This window comes from Pantherophis guttatus, chromosome 5, assembly GCF_059756535.1.
Source record: "Pantherophis guttatus breed Tessera chromosome 5, ASM5975653v1, whole genome shotgun sequence".
NCBI classification, from domain to species: domain Eukaryota; kingdom Metazoa; phylum Chordata; class Lepidosauria; order Squamata; family Colubridae; genus Pantherophis; species Pantherophis guttatus.
Window position 1 is genome coordinate 107,149,634 of NC_142067.1, and position 17,119 is coordinate 107,166,752.

The following is a 17,119-nucleotide window of genomic DNA, read 5'->3' on the forward strand; positions in this document are numbered from 1 at the left end:
TACTTTCAGCTAGTTCTCCTGGAAGAAGTGGCTAAAAAGTGTTTTATCAATTAATACTGTTTTAATAGTTTTTTAAAAAAACACTTATTTAAATCATACAAAGACCTTATATAAACTTATTTTTATTATAATGCTACTTTCTTGCTTTTCCAACATCCAGGACGAGCAAAATGTTGGAAGAAGTTGGCTTTGTTTTGATTCCTGGCACTTCCATGCAGCTCCTATCCTGGACTTTCTTGCTCTCTGCATCACTGCCAACTTTCATTTTTGTTGCTTTCAGGGTTTGGGAGATGAGGAGGAACAAGAGTCACTCAGGAAGGGAATTCCCAGGAGGCAGGATAAAAGAGGCATTCCACCAATGAGAACCATTATCAATCAGAATAGAGCTGGAAGGGACCTTGGCGGTCTTCTAGTCCAACCCCCTGTTCAAGCAGGAGACCCTATACCATTCCAGACAAGTGGCTGCCCAGTTTTTCCTTAAAAACTTCCAGTGACGAAGCACCCACAACTTCTGAAGGCAAACTGTTTCACTGGTTAATTGTCCTCACTGTTAGGAAGTTTCTCCTTAGTTCCAGGTTGCTTCTCTCCTTGATGAGTTTTCATCCATTGTTTCTTGTCTTGCCTTGTAGTGGTTTGGAAAATGAGTTGACCCCCTCTTTGTGGCAGCCCCTTAAATAATGAAATACCGCTATCATGTCCTCCCCTAGTCCTTCTTTTCTCTAGACTGGCCATAAACAATTTCTGCAACCGTTCTTCATATGTTTTTGTCTCCAGGCCCTTAATCATCTTAGTTGCTTTTCTTTGCACAAAGTCTCAACATCTTTTTTGTAATGTGGCGACTAAAACTGGATGCTGTATTTCAGGTGTGGTCTTTTCTAAGGATTTATAAAGTGGTACTAATAGGAAACACTGCAAAACCTATTCAGTTTCCTCTGGTGTAACATCTGAGCTGAAAGTTAGAGCTGCACATCTGCTGAAAGTCCCTACCCGAAAAACCCAACCACATCTGTTGATACAGCTGTTCTGTGAAAGGAGCCACCCAGTTTGAGAAAAGATTAGCAGATTTCCTTAATGGTAAAGAAGTTGATTGTGTGAGAATCCCAAGCTTTGTATTTTTGCACAAATGGGGAGTGCAGGAATATTAAGGATAATATCAGGTCATATGAACACTGCTCGGGGATCGGTTGAAGCAACATAGGAAGGATGCATTAAAATGCTTTTGCAGCACCTTAAGTTGAACACTTTCAGCATGCGTTTTTTAACCAGTCAAACCTGACCTCTGGCCTACCCTTTGTGCTCATCTGTCATTGCTATCAAGCCTGCAAAAGAAGGTGATGATATGCCTCTGCTTTTGACTTCTGCCTCTTACTTATGAAAAGCAAAATTGCCTTTTGCCTTGAGCATGCAGAAATAATTGCTCAAGGGGACGGGTGGATCAATGATCATACCAGATGCTATCTCACTTAGCATTTCAGGGTATTTAATAACTTCAGTGTACTTCATAGATTGTGCCCTAGTAACCCTAAACGACCCTTCAATAAGCAAAAATTGAACTGAATTTGGGGACGAAGGGCATAAAAATAATATATATATTTTTTAAAAAAAATGAAATTGTTTATTTTAAACCCAACTAAACAATAAGGTTCATCTAAACATTCTTCTAATCCAAAACAATTACTAAAGCTACATTTCTGGTCTCATAAAAATGATTAAAAGGCTCTGTTCCTTTCTTATTCTTCATTCTTTCCCTAAACATTTGGTATTTTTAATTCTAGGCACAAGTAAGCATATCTGGAAACCAGTATGTGTGTGCTCCATCTCTCCATCTTCTCATTACTGACATCTAAATGTACAATGTGGTTCTCTAGTAAAAAAAAAATCTGTCTGTGGAAGATCCTAAATTTCAACGAGTTTCATATTTTACAAAAAGATATGGGATAGGATTGGTCTTTAACGGTATAATGTGTATCAAGGCAATGAAGCTTTGTCACCAGGAGAAAAACAAGGAAGACATTCCTACTGCACTACAATTATAATTATATACTATAATACTATGACAAACAGTGTGGTGTAGTGGTTAGGCACCAGGCTAGAAACCAGGAGACCATGGGTTTTAGTTTTGCTGTAGGCACAAAGCCAGCTGGGTGAATTTGGGCCAGTCACTCACACTCTGTCCTTGGAAGAGAAAGGAAAGGGGAAACAACACTTGACAAAAAAAATTGCAGGATTAGTCCAGGCAGTTTCCAGGCATTAACTCTGACCAGCAGGCACAAAAAAAAAATTAAAAAAAAATCCAATACTAAATCACATTATCTAAAAATATTACACAAAATAAAATGATACAATCAAATGGTACATTACATTGTACATTTTGGTGGTCTGATGAGACTTTCAATTTTTAGAGCAATGTGACAAATCTTCAGGGACACAGTTGATTGTTTCAATCAATACCCGAGACTGCCTTGATTTAAATCAACTAATTTGAAGGTGAGGGATTAAGAAACTACAGAGAGAAACTCCTCAGAAATAGAGACATTTATCTGCTCATGATACCTAATGGAACACAAGCTGCCTTATGTAAATCTAAAATTCCAATTTCAACCTTTGGAAAGTTTAAGGAAGAAAATATTTGTTTTGTGTTACAGGGTATTTGGGTATGTGTGTGTGGGATTGTTAATCCATATAATTGTGATATTGGGATTAAAACTGTGTTTCATAATGCATTATTAAGATCTTGCTTAAGCTTAACTCTATCTGTTTTAACATGCTTTTATAACTAGTCCCAAGTTATTAAAAGCAGATCTTCAAAACTGATGGATCCATTTAAAAGCTGCAATTGTTATGTTTGATTCTGAAGATCCCTGACAATATTGGCTGTAATCAAAACGACTTAATTTATATTTCTTTTTACAGAAAGCAAAACATAGCAAGTTATTTTTCAGTTATAAATTATGTCTAGTATAAGTATAAATCTTAAAACAAGTTATGAAGAAAATTTACATCAAGTAGACAAAAGTTCATTTATAAAACAGTTAAAATAGTTATAAAACTGCTGATGCTCAAGACACCAAGCCACTTTTAAAAATCATTCTGCAGATGGACAGTACATACGTTATGATTCTTAATAACAAAAAAATTCCTCCAAGCATCCATTTACACATAGGCATTTTTGTCAAAGTGCTTTGGAGGGATCTTGGATGCTTTAAAATCTGCCGAGTAGGCCTTGGTTCGAGAAGACATCACAGAACCTGGTTTGTTGTATGCATATACCATCCTGAAACATGAGAAAGTTTTAGAACTCATTTAAATATCAAGAAATATTGAAAGGAAGATCTCATGGGGCTACTGTGTGCTTTAGGTTCTACTATAGACAGACATTTTGGGATACAAGGAAGGATGAGCACAGCCACTTTGCAGCTCATTTAAAGCAGCAGAATCAATTTCCAGGATCCCACAGCTGCCTTACAGTCCTGGAAAAAGATACGGCTGTTCGGATGAATTGCAGGGGCTGCATGTACTCATACCAGTGGGAGGTTTCTACTGGTTTGCTCCAGTTCGGGTGAACCGGTAGTGGCGGCAGGGGAGGCTCCACCCACCTGCCCATACATCATGGACGCTCTTGCGCATGCGCAGAAGGGCTGTGCGTGCATGCACTTCCGGTTCCAAGCCAGTAGCAAAGGTAAGAGGAACTCACTACTGACTCATACCTTAATCACAACAACGATATCACACCCACCCATTTTGTTCAAGTTGGGAAAAAACTTTTCAGGTATTGCAGTTCAGGAGGCTACTTGTGGTCAAGTCTCAATATTCTTTTAAGTGCCCGTTTTAACAAGAATAGTGGTAATACTTTTAAGTGACAGTCTAACAAGAATAGCGTTAATACTTTGCTAATCCTTGAGAAAAGCTTTCTGTAACCAAAAGTACAGGGTGGAATGTTGAACAATTTTCAAAACTTCTCCAATGTAGGAATACTTACTAGCAAGGTAGAAACAGTTTTTCTCAGCCTGAACTAAAGATTCTTTGCACAGCCGTCTTGAGCTTATAATCAAATATCTAAAAAAACATAGGTGTGTTCTGAAGAATATGCTCGTGGTGAATATCTGGGAAGCTAAAATTGCCTTTATGACCATACCATGGAGGTCAATTGGTCAAAGCCCTACAGGGTCAAATGCTAAGAGCATGACTTAATGGCCAAGCTGGGAAAGGCAGCTGCTACCTTATTATTGATGACACAATGAAGGATGGCCTGTGGAACATTCCCAAATGTCACAGCTTCCCCAGGCAGATGCCTCTAATTGCTTCGCACTAAAAACTGGGAAAGGGACCCTGTTAGCAACAGTACTTATATATTGCTTCATATTGCTTTACAGCTCTCTCTAAGCAGTTTACACAGTCAGCATATTGCCCCCAACAATCTGGGTCCTTATTTTCCTGATCTCAGGAGGATGGAAGGCTGGAGCTGGTCAGAATCGAACTGCTGACAGTAAGCCTGCAATACTGCATTCTAACCACTGCCACCACGGCTCTGTTACCTGATGTTTAGAAACTACCACTTCATTTTCAGAAGGGAATAAAAGGATTTGTTTAGCAACTATTTCTTACCATTTCAGTCATGCTAGCAGCCTCTGATTTTATTTGACCAAGTACAGAACCACGAAATCAATGTTTGTTTTTTTCTCTCCATGCCATTTATTGTAGCAAGCTGTCCTTAAAAAAGCTACAATTCAGGCATGAAGTTTAAATTTTTGAGATGTACTTGTTTGTCCAAAACAGCACAACCTGAGCTTGCTTACTCAGAAATCAATCCTATGTGATTCAGAGGATCCATTCCCAAATTAAGACTGGCGCTACACGTAGCTCATGCTGGAAAGTGTAGAATCTTTCATAAATTCTTATTACAACCCTATTTTTAGTCAACATTCTCAACATTTATGTCTTCTTCAAGATCCCAATTTTGACTCAATTCTTTCATATTTTGTGTACCTGGAAACTAAATTAATATAACTTATAATAGATAGATGAAAAGGAAAGAAAGGTTGGAAGGATAAGAAAGGGCTACTAGTGAATACTGCTGACTCAGTACTATTCTAGATAAAGGGAAATAGTTGGGAGGTAGTTTCACAAAGATCTATTTCTGTGAAAATAAAACACCCAGGAAATTTAAACATAAGCCATGAATCATTCATGCATCTTAAAAGCACTGAAAATGCAAACAGCATTCTTTTAAAGAGGAAGCACTAAGGCATCTTATGTGGCCTAAATTAACTATCAGCTTATGCTACATGACTTCTAATTCTATGCTTAAATTTTAAAGAGATGAGCAGTAACTAACAAGTTTTTTTCCCTAAAAGCAGAGGGTTTTTAACTTCCTCTTTTTTTTTTCCAACTAATCATTCTTAACTATTGACTAGGGTTATTTCTGAAATATTTGAAGATTGGATTAGTGCTTCTTATCTTTTTACAATTTATTAACTAGAAATCTACTAATATTAATTTTAACAAAAGCAGTCGTCTGTACCGTGGAGTTTGTTTGTTTTCAACAATGGAGAAGCAGAATATGCTGCCACCAATTATGCAAAGCGATGCTCCAGCCCAACCAATGAATAAAGCGGCTCCCAGTTCATACCTGCAGATAGGTGATAATTCATGTTTAATAAATAGTTTCATCGACAAATCAGTTTTATTTACTTGATGCAAAGTGTTTATAAGGCTAAATTAAGGCATTCATTGTATTAACAAAAATTTAAATAATTTTTGCTCTTTCCACTGCAATCCTCACCCTCCCAAAATCAAAGCTTGGCAAACATTGCTCCTGTCTAAAACAAGCCATTTGAATTATGGCTTGTTTTAGGGCATTGAAGGGCATTGAAGGTTTAATTCCCTCTTCACTTCTCCAATTCTCCAATAATTGGAGAAGTTACTGTCTTGCTTTCCAGTGTATATCTTAAGTATTTACAAGGAAAGAAGTCATAAATTATCTGCAATAAAAAAAAACACGAGTGCTTTGTTGCATATACTGTAATTCAGCAATAATAATCATTTGAGTAATTATAACAGAATAATCCTTGCTGGGTCACAAAGAGAGCACTTCTACTAAATATATTGTGGGCAAGAATTAGTATAGAATTAGATCATTTGCTATAAATTTCAGTTTTGGTTGCAATAACTAGAAAGATGAAAAAAAGATCCTAGAATATAGGTAATCAGCTATCGGTTGATTTAACTTCAGAAACAGAGCAAAAGATTTTAATTTTTGTTAGTTTCTTTTAGCTATATTGTACTGAAATATATTTTTCAAAGCTGTCTAAGACAGCTCAAGCCTATGGACCTTGTAATCTTCCATTCTAACATCAGTGAAATACTAATGGCGTTCAAAAGGCAGCAGTTGTTTTATTTCATTATAGCCAGTTTAAATTTTATTTTGGGCAGGTTAATTCCTCTGAACCAGGCAGATAGACCAAAGCAGCAAGTAAAACACCTATCTCGGTGGTTTTTTTTCAACTGGACTTACTTTTGTGCAATAAATGTGGGGTCAAAGAACTCAGATGTGATTCGGTGAGCATAGAGGGAGCAACCAGTCAATGCACTCAGTCCTAAAAAAATGCATCAAGTGCAGAACAGATTAATATCTGGAAATGCTTCGATACACATCCACCAGAATCTACAATCGACAGCAATTTTCCCACTTAATTTGATCTGCCTAGAAAAACTCTAGCTTTGATCATTTCATATTTACCTGAAATAATAAAGATCACTCCAGCAAAACAAGCAATTTTAGCTTTAGCTTGGTCTGAGCCTCCAACCTTTGTACACTTCATCCCGATCAGGGCAAACACAGAGCCAAAAAACCCAAGGCAGACAGCAGCAATCATGAGTCCTCTGCATGCTTGGATGTAACCTGAAAATGCAAGAAGAAATTGAGTGATGCCCATATTCAAAGGGCTTTCAGTACAGTATAGGTCACCTGGGTAATAAGACATTTTTCTTATCTCTTCTAATTAGATCCTCTTATGCAAATCTCCACTCTTTCTTCACAGTTTTTTGCAATAATTAATAAATAATAAATTTAATAAAAAATTCACATGGCGGTACCTAACATAGTGGGAAAGGTGGGAGAGGACACAGGATAATGTAAACATGGACACACCAGGTTGTACTAGAAATAAAAATGCTCCCAACTTTATTGATAGCACCCTATAAAGATAACTATTGGTTCAGGGATCTTAGTAACATCCAGTGTGTCAGGGCTACCACAAAGAAGTGGGGGGTCAACCTATTTTCCAAAGCTCTAGAAGGCCAGACAAGAAACAATGGATGGAAACTCATCAAGGAGAGAAGCAATCTAGAATTAAGGAGAAATTTCCTAATGGTGAATCAGTGGATTGGCTTGCCTTCAGAAGTTGTTGATCTGTCCCCGTACCCCCCCCACACACACACAGCCAGTCGAGGGTTAAGGAAACACTTTGGAACGCACCCAGTTCTTATCTCCCACTTGGCAGCGATAGACACACCGTCTGCCAAGTGACTTTATTTTCAAAGTAAACCAGAAAGACAAAATACTCAAGAGTCCAAATGTCCGACACTTTAAATCTTTCTCTCAGCAGCTCCGGACGAGGCTTTAGTGACTATCCAAGGTTTGCTTTGTTCGTCACAAAAGATCCTTGACCACTACCCTCTATTATATAGTCTCTGGGGTGTGGTCCAGTGACTCAGTTCTAATCCCTAGCACGCCTCCCAAGCTGCTGCAAACGTTTATCACGCCTTCGGAGGCGTGCATCCAGGAATGATGTTTCATTATCACTTTGATTCGAATCAGCTGTCTCTTCTCCCTCGGCCGGCACTTGAGACAATGCCAGAGGGGAGGGGCCTGGAGAGGGAGGCCTGGCTGACTCCTCTTCCTCATGCTCGGAGCTTTCTTCCTCCGATGGGACAGGCTCAGAGGGCGGGGCCACAACAGTTGTGGGCTTCTTAAGGCTTTTAAGAAGAGACTGAACAGCCATTTGTCTGAAATGGTATAAGGGTCTCCTGCTGCAGGGGGTTGGACTAGAAGACATCCAAGGTCCCTTCCAACTCTGTTATTCTATGTTCTAAAATATAGGTGGTTAATTCACAGCTTGATGTGATATTGCAAGATCAGCCAGTATTATTGATTTAATGCTTGGTGTTTTGTACAAATGCAACCAATATAAATTACAGTAATCAAAATACAAACAACTGAAAGAATCACAGTGTTCCCATATTCTCTTCTGTTGACGTGTTCCTACTGCTTTTCTGCTGTTTCCTACTCAAAAGTTCAATTTATCTTTTGATATTCTATATCAGGGGGTCTCCAACCTTGGCAACTTTTAAGACTTGTGGACTTCAACTCCCAGAATTCCTCAGCCAGCTTTGCTTTGCTGGCTGAAGAATTCTGGGAGTTGAAGTCCACAAGTCTTAAAGTCGCCAAGGTTGGAGACCCCTGTTCTATATCACACTGACAGCACAGATCAAAAAAAAAGAAGAAGAAAAAAAAGAAAAAAAAAGAAAAGCAATTTTTCTCCCTGTTCCTCACTTTAAAAATGGATCTGCTCAAAGCAGATTTGGCCACAAGAAAAATGGCATTTTTTTAGATGATGGGATAATTTTCCAACCAATACTCTGTACTATTCTTATTGCTAATCTGGAAAGTAGGAGAGGGATTTGTGAATGTTAGCTGTGACCAAAATGCCCAATTTTCCCTGATAACTTCATTTGCCCCATAATTTTAAATGAACTTTCACCAGTTCATTCATTTACTTCATCATTGTAGATTATCAGCAGCTGTTGTCAGTAACTAAGCAAATTTATCTATGATCAGTTTTGGGCTGCACCCATACTGATGATAACATACAATTTAGATTAAATTTCATTCAGGGTTCAACAGGCATCTCCTGCTCAGGCATAAGGGCAGATGGAACAAACCTTCAGGTCCCAGGGTTATGTCAGACCTGCTTCAGCTAGGTCCCTAGGAAAGAAAGACCCTCAACTCCTTTGATAGGTTCTTTTACTAAGGATTAGTGGGTTGGAGCAAAAGCAAGGCTAGATCTTGGATTCCCATGCAAAGCATTACAGATTTCTCCTTCTCTCCAGCCCTCCCCCCGACTCCACTCCTTGTTTTTGTCCAATGGTGCTTAGGGACCAGCTCTGATGTTTGGTGCATATTCTTTTCCCAGGCTCGGTGTCCTTGAAGACTGGAATAGGCCTGTTCTCACAACTCTGGTTTCCATCAAGCTTGTCACACACACACCCTTGCTCATCTCTACTCTCCACATGCCAATTGCCTCCTTTCTCCCCCACCCCCAACAATTTATGACAGGATGCCAGCACAGCACAAAGCTGAAGATGGCAGATCTGTCTGGTTATGTAATGCAATAGGACATGCCTTCTATATTTTTACCACATTCCGACATGATATAAAGACTACTATAGATAGTTTGTAAAAGTTACCTGGGCAAACCCAAATATAGGTTATTGTCACAGTGAACAGAAATCTCAAAATTATCTTCCAGCTGCTATCTAACTGCCAAGTTACACCATCAAATCACTATTATGCAACAGGACAACTAATTTGGATATATTACTCTTTGGATATATTGTACATCAAGAGGATAAAACATTTCTCTCTATAATTTGAGTCTGATCTATGGCTGTTCTAAATTTTTGTTGTTATTGTTATGACCTTATCCCTTATAACGCTGAAAGCAGTTGCCTGATAAAGTGAAAGCTTCACTTCATTGTTTTGACTTGTGCTGCAGCTGTTAAAAACCTGGGGTGGTAAGGTCTTTGAGATAATTTCTTCCAAAAAAATAATAATTAAAATAAATGATGTTCAGAGACTCCTGCACACATTCAAGGTATAAAAAGGAGGCTACAGGGCCATGTCAACTGTACCCTGTGATTGTGGTAATTGGTGCAAAAGAAGAAGGTTAACGAGGACAGACCCATTCTTGAGAGAAAAATCTATGTGTGTAAATACTGCAAACAGAAACACTTCATACAGCAGGCTTCAAATGGAATATCAATGGGGCAGCCTAGGTTAGAGTTGCACAGTCTGAGACTACCACTGCAGATTGCTCCAATGGTCTTGAGTATAGCCTTGAGGATCAAAATATGATGGATACAGGAAATTGTTAAATCTATAACTGAAGAGTCGACCTTAACTGTACTTAATTTTAATACATAAATGAAATTAAATCAACTTTAGTTTTTATCCAACTTCCATCCAATACTTTATATCATGCAGTTCTGACACATCCCTTAAAGTCACCTCCCCATCCTTGCCTGAAAAGGCTGCCTAGGGAAATGCATTCCCATTCCCATTTTCCCACCAATAAATATGAGTGTTGTTTTGTATAAAGATCTGCATTTTGACATCCAAATCAAGAAGTCAAAACTGTCCAAGTAATGACATACCAATATTAGAAAATTTGCTAGTGACACTTTTTTCTAGCACTAATCTTCTCTCATTTATCATATTTATATTAAATTCTTATAGAAGGAACAAAACTAATTTTTTTAAAGATTGGGTTTTTTTCCTTGAGACAGTGCCATTGCAGACAAAAAACACATTTCAGAACAAATTTCCCATTATTTAAATTTTTATAGGTTTATATTTTATTAAGGATTATATACTGAGGCACGGTCTTTTAAACAGGACGTTAGTTAACTGTAAATGTACATGCCTAATTTCAAGCATTAATGTAGGCCTGGAGCGCATTCTTACTTTTTAATGCTTTTCTAAATAAGGAATAACACAGGAAATAACATTATACCTGATGGAACACTGGACATGGCTGTTAAGCTAAATTCCGCAAGAAGTGAAAAGTTACCTACATCTAGTTTTTATTACTAAAAATTGATATTTAGTGTAAAAATTTTCCTCAGCCCGTTTTCTTGGGGGGGGGGTGTCTTTCTTTCTTTGTAACTTTTTTTTGTGCTACTTATATAGATCAAAATTAGCCACGGAAGTCATTATTTTCCAACACATTCTATTTATTGGCATTGTTAGTAGCTAATTAAGACATTATATGTGCTGGAGCATGAAGTTATTTTCCCACAGGTGCTTTCAAGGTAATTTATAGCTATATCTCCTGGGCAAAATGGTAAAGATTTACCCCAACCACAACAAAATGGCTGCCATCCATCATTTACACGCCAGCATGTGATTTTTCACAAAAAACAGCGTAAGGAGTAAAGAAGAAAGGACATAATTAGTTCTCACAAGCAAAACATACCAGATTCACATGGTGAAAAGAATGTATAGAATGGTCATCTAATCCAACTCATAGGGCACACTGAACAATTAACTAACAATATGGACTGGATTCACATTATATTATACTAAAAGGTGATTGAGTATTTTGTGGTTCAGTGTGGTTCAGTATACAATAACCGCAGCCCCTATGTCAAGGCAGAATTGATCCGAAGCCAGTTCACTTCAAGTGGACCAAAAAGACAGGAAAGAAGGAAGGAAGATGCCCATATGAACTAGAGGTGGGTTTCAGCAGGTTCTGACCAGTTCTGGAGAACCGGTAGCGGAAATTTTGACTGGTTGGAGAACCGTTAAATATCACCTCTGACTGGCCCCGCCCCCATCTATTCTCTGCCTCCCGAGTCCCAGCTGATCGGCAGGAAATGGGGATTTTGCAGTAATCTTCCCCTGGAGTGGGGAGGGAATGGAGATTTTACAGTATCCTTCCCCTGCCACGCCCACCAAGACACGCCCACCAAGCCACACCCACAGAACCAGTACCTACTGAGGATATAACAACCAACCACGGTGCTTCTAATTGCTATCTCACTGCCATACCAGTAGAAGAACCAAGTGTGTACCTATGTAGGATATATGCATTTATATGTATCATGTATGATACATATGTATTTCAGGCTACCCAATCCGGGCTGCAAAAATTCGAATGCAATCAATAAGTCATGAATCCCAGCCCACCTTGAATGCCTCGTTTCCCTTGACAGTTAGTAGCTCAGATTTTGTAGTGAGCTTTAAGCTTGCAGTAAAATCTTTATACTCATTTGAACTGCCTGAATCTCCTGATTTTTGGCGCTTGGCATCAGACTTGCGACAGACAAAAAAGAAATATGGTGATGAGAGAAAGTTTTATTTCTCCTTCCCGAAATAAAATGATCACTGGCTCTCCAGAAAGATTCTAAAGCAAAACTGAAGTTAATTTTGCCAGCTTGGAAGTAGAAGTAATATAGTTTTCTTTAACAATAAATGACAATAAAAAGAAGAGAAGGAAGCTGGCACCCTTTGGTGGAGTGGCCAAAAAGATGGGCACCCAACCCCCCCAAACAAGACATTCCTTCAGTTTATACAGGTAAACAGATCCATAAGAGAACTTGGAATCTTCTTTTATCTTTCTATTTATTAAGAAACTCAATATGAGCTATGCAGTTATTACATGCAATACTCACCAATTTTGTAAAACACACCCAGAAAGATAAAGTTACAGGTTTTTACAAACAGAAGAAACAAAATAATAAGTAGTTTATTACTAATGCTTTGTCTATTTTGATATTATTATGAATAAACAAAATCTATCTATGATGATTGACTAAGTTTCATATAATAGTGAGCAAAACAAAACAAAAATAAAACTCTAACATTAAAATTTAACCAATGTAACTACAGTAATAGTCTTGTAGCATTAAACTGATTTTATCATACCTATTTTAAGCAAGCTGTTATGACTGAAGAATTTTTTGATAGATTTCTGAGGAATAACCTGCTAACAAAAAGAGCTTATTCTCAACTAAAGGACAGCATGACTACTGTTAATATGAGTGGAGGATATTAGTCTAGAGCCGTGATGGCGAACCTATGGCATGGGTGCCACAGGTGGCACGCGGAGCCATATTGGTGGGCACGCGAGTGTTGCCCTAGCTCAGCTCCAGTGCACATGCGCGCACCGGCCAACTGATTTTCAGGCCTTCTGGTCCCACCGGAAGTCGGGAAACTGGCTGTTTCCGGCCTCCAGAAGGCCTCCGGGAGGATGGGGAAGGCTGTTTTTGCCCTCCTCAGGTTCCTAGAAAGCCTCTGGAGCCTGGGGAGGGGGGGAAACAGGCCTACCGGGCCCACCGTTCCATCGTGTGCCAAAAGCAGGGGGAAGTGGGGGGGGGTCACGTGCGCATGTGTGGGAGGGTGGGGCGCATTGAATTATGGATGTGGGCACCTGCACCCGCGACCCCCCCCGCTCCCCCCGCTTTTGGCACGTGACAGCAAAAAGTTTAGCCATCACTGGTCTAGAGCAAATTCCTTAATGGATTAATTATGCTAAATTGATAAAAAACTATTCATTTACCCAGGACTTTGAGGATGCTTGCTGTTTCTTCAGGTTTCTTTAGGTATTTTCTATTGCCCTTCAGTCAACAGAATTTTTTTTATATGGAAGTGAAACAGAATAAAATACTGGTATACAAAATGAAAATATAAAAACAGTACTAGATTCATAAAACATTATTTAGAGCAACTGGAAATTTAAATACTTGAATTAATTAAAACACTTACAAATAAATGGGGTGATACCAATAAAGAGCCCTCTCTACCCATCATTCGCTTTATCTTAGATTTTTGGGATGCCTAAAGGAAACATGACCTTATACATATCCTTTATCAGATATAAATTGGGACTTCATAAAGTTAGAAATGAATTTCACATGCTGGCTCTTACTCCTACAATTTGGGTTGGTTCTTACCTCACATTTAATCAAAACTTAATTATGTGGTCAATGAATTGCACTACTGTGTTCCATTCACATACTGGCTCCCCTCACAACTGGCTGCATTGTGTCAATTTCTTAAACATTATAGCTTTGTTAAGAGTTTGTTGTGGTCCGCCAGCAGCCAGAGGAGCTGGCAGTAGATTCAGACAGTGACGAGGTTAGAGAGGAACATGGGCCAGTCCTGGAGTCTGGGGAAGGCTCTGACAAGTGCTCTGTGTCAGAGGCAGAGAGGGGGCCAGGGCCATATGACAGGTATCAGCTGCCTTCAGAATCAGACATCAGTGAGGCAGATGAACAGCTGGAGCCTGTTCTCAGTGTGCGCATGCGCAGAGTTGCCAGATGAAGGGAATAGCTAAGGAACAAGGGTCGACTTAGGAGTAAGACCACAGGCGGACGATGAAGGGCCCCTCCCATAGAGAATAAAAGAGGAGCGAAAGAGGAAGGGTATTTTTGCAGGAGACAATTAGTTCATTTCTGCATTCTTGCCAAGTATTGTGGTGTCTGCAAGATATCAGCCTGGCCACTCTCCTAGCCTGATAAAGGTTGGTAATTGTGAACTATCTTGAAAGACTGTGGGAGAGGAAAGACTTTGCTGGAGAGGAATTCACTGTAAATTAAATAAAAGGAGTTTATTGGGACGAGGACTTGGCTTCGTGCTGCTGGGGAAGCCTAGATCAGAACAGAGTTAAACATGTCATCCGAAAGCAGGATGATACAACCTCTAGAATGCTTTACGAACTTCAAATTAATCCACTATAAAACATGGTTGCAGTGTGTAGTTTGGAATTGTCAGAGGTAAGATGTATCTTGGAAACTCATAATTGTACAGTAACTTTCAGGTGTGTAGGACCACAACTTCAGTCAAACATTCATGAACAGGCTGGTAGGAATCTAATAAGCATTTTACAACCCATATATCTGGAAAGCCTCAGATTATAAATCCCTCTGAGAAGAATGCTGTACTGCTCTTGTACTCCCACACTTGTATTTATAAAGTCCAGGTTTTCAGATAGGAGAGAATAAAACTGCACCTGCAGAAATTCTGTTCTGTAAAACTCTTAGAAGACTGAGATTGCCTATCTTTCTTTATTCAGTTCCTCAGATGAAAGAAACTGAGATTCTTCCCAGGTGTTCTGTCTTCCCCTCAAGGCTCAAGGTTTAAGTAAGTCTCTGATTCACAAACATAGTTTCTCTGGGAATTCACAAATTTACCCTAAGGATGAGGTGAAGACCTCTATATTTTACCTCTCAAACAGAGGACAATGTTCATAGTATCACAAGATGGCAAGGGACCTCTGGGTCAACATGCCGAAAACCAACACAATAATACATTCCCTTTTGCCTGGAAAGCATCTCCAGACAGTGGCAGAAGCCATAAATAAATAAATAAATAAATAATAATAATAAAAAAAAACAAATGTGACTGAATCTGGAAGAAGACAATACCGTACAATGCAATGATTTCCAACATTATGTTTTTTGACTCTGACAATCCCAGTACATAAAAAACCAAAACAATTATTTAAGTGACATATCATTAGAAAAAGATATATGAGTGAATATACATCTAAGAGGCTGGACTAAAATGCAATAGAAAACGAAGCTCATAATGTAAGTTTGCCTATAAAAAAGGGCTAGGAAAGAAAGTTTTTTTTTAAAAAAAAAGAACAGTTTTAGAGAAAATGCTTAATAATGCCTGGTTTACAATAGTACCAGTAAAGACAATTGCGGAAATTATAACTATAATTATAACTAGGTCAGCATGGTGTATAAAAAGGGCAGAGACAAGTTGCATCAAGGATACATGCTTTCCAGATTACCACATACTCTACTCTATTGTCTGCTGGTAAGGTAAGGCAACATGTAGTAATTGAGTAATTCTGGCTGCCACATTTTAAGAAATATTTAGAAAAAAAGTGAAGAGATGCAAAAGAGGGCAAAGTAAAAACAGTCAGGGGACTAAAATTTTATCTTACAAGGGCAGATTGAGGAAAAAGTATATGTAGCCTTAAAAAAAGACAACTGCAGGAAGTTACAGTATTTTTTAAGGAAATCATACCAAAAGAAAGTGAAATCTGTTCCCTATTTGCCCAGAGACCAGAATCAAAAACTATATTGTTAAATTATGGGGAGTTCTATTTCAAAGTCAAAGCCTTTATTGTCATTGTACATCATGTATACAACGAAATTACTGAGAATTATATTTTTTTTCTTAAAAGTGAGGAAAAAAATGAACACAACGGTCATTAAAAGTGGGAAGTAATTCGCCTAAATTCAAGAAAAGATGGGCACTTTGTGTATTAGCAAGCTGTGCAAGTAAAAATAAACCATCTGTTTAAAACATTACTATGAGCAAACATTCCACAAAACAATATTGGTTAGTGTCTTATAAATTAATTGCAATTTTTCTTATTCTGCTCCTACATTTGGTGCTATAAATTTGGGACATATTTTGATACAATTTCACAGTATCATGAGAACATCTGCATGCAAATGAATGATTTATACCTCATCCCAAAGATTTAATTAAGAACCTTCCAGGAAAGGCAAGGAGTATCAGAGCTAAATCCTTATTAGCCAATATGAAACAAAGTAAGCAATGAGTAAAAGTTTGATGCATTCATTCTGATTTCCTATTTACAGTTTAATTGCCATTAATTTTGACAGATCTTTCAAGATGCTAATACAGTAAGTAGTTGCATCACCTTCTAAAATGCTTTATTAAAATTTGGTGGTGACTGTGTTAAAGACGATACCAGCATTATTAATATATCAAGAGAAGTGTGGCATCTCTTGGAAGTGCCTTGGTGGCGCAGCAGACTAAAGTGCTGTTAACTAGCACCAGCTGCCTGCAATTACTGCAAGTACAAATCTCACCAGGCTCAAGGTTGACTCAGCCTTCCATCCTTTCGAGGTAGGTAAAATGAGGACCCGGATTGTGGGGGGGGGGGGCAATAAACTGACTTTGTATAAAAAAGAACACAGCTTAGGGGGGGCCAAAAGCCCTACTAAGCAGGTATATACAAAAGTATGAAGGCTATTGCTTAACGCATTGTAAGCCGCCCTGAGTCTCCGGAGAAGGGTGGCATATAAATCGAACAAATCAATCAATCAATCAATCAATCAATCAATCAATCAATCAATCTACACATGGTAAGAAACCAAGAGATAGAATCAGCAGGAGATGAGATTGAAAAGCATAATGAAAAATATATTGTTCAGCACATTTTTGTTATCCATGAACACATATCATACTCTTAATTTTTAGCCACAATAATGAGAGCAATCTAAATTCCATTTTATTAGAAAAAATCAATAGTAGTTCAGAAGCTTTACTCAGATGCTTTGTTAAATGGAA

At 38.3% G+C, this 17,119-nt stretch overlaps 1 protein-coding gene across 2 annotated transcripts in view; it reads right to left on the reverse strand.

The window, feature by feature from the left end:
* Positions 1–1,592: 1,592 nt before the first annotated feature.
* CLDN10 (claudin 10) overlaps positions 1,593–17,119 on the reverse strand; it is a 64,761-nt gene continuing 49,234 nt past the window's right edge. For both annotated transcript variants that reach the window (XM_034417569.3, XM_034417561.3), the window contains exons 2-5: positions 6,740–6,901; positions 6,515–6,596; positions 5,522–5,629; positions 1,593–3,274 (exon numbers count right to left, since the gene is read on the reverse strand). In XM_034417569.3, coding sequence (XP_034273460.1) covers positions 3,154–3,274; positions 5,522–5,629; positions 6,515–6,596; positions 6,740–6,901 — 473 coding nt within the window. In that variant the 3' untranslated portion in view covers positions 1,593–3,153. The remainder of the gene's footprint in view (positions 3,275–5,521; positions 5,630–6,514; positions 6,597–6,739; positions 6,902–17,119) is intronic.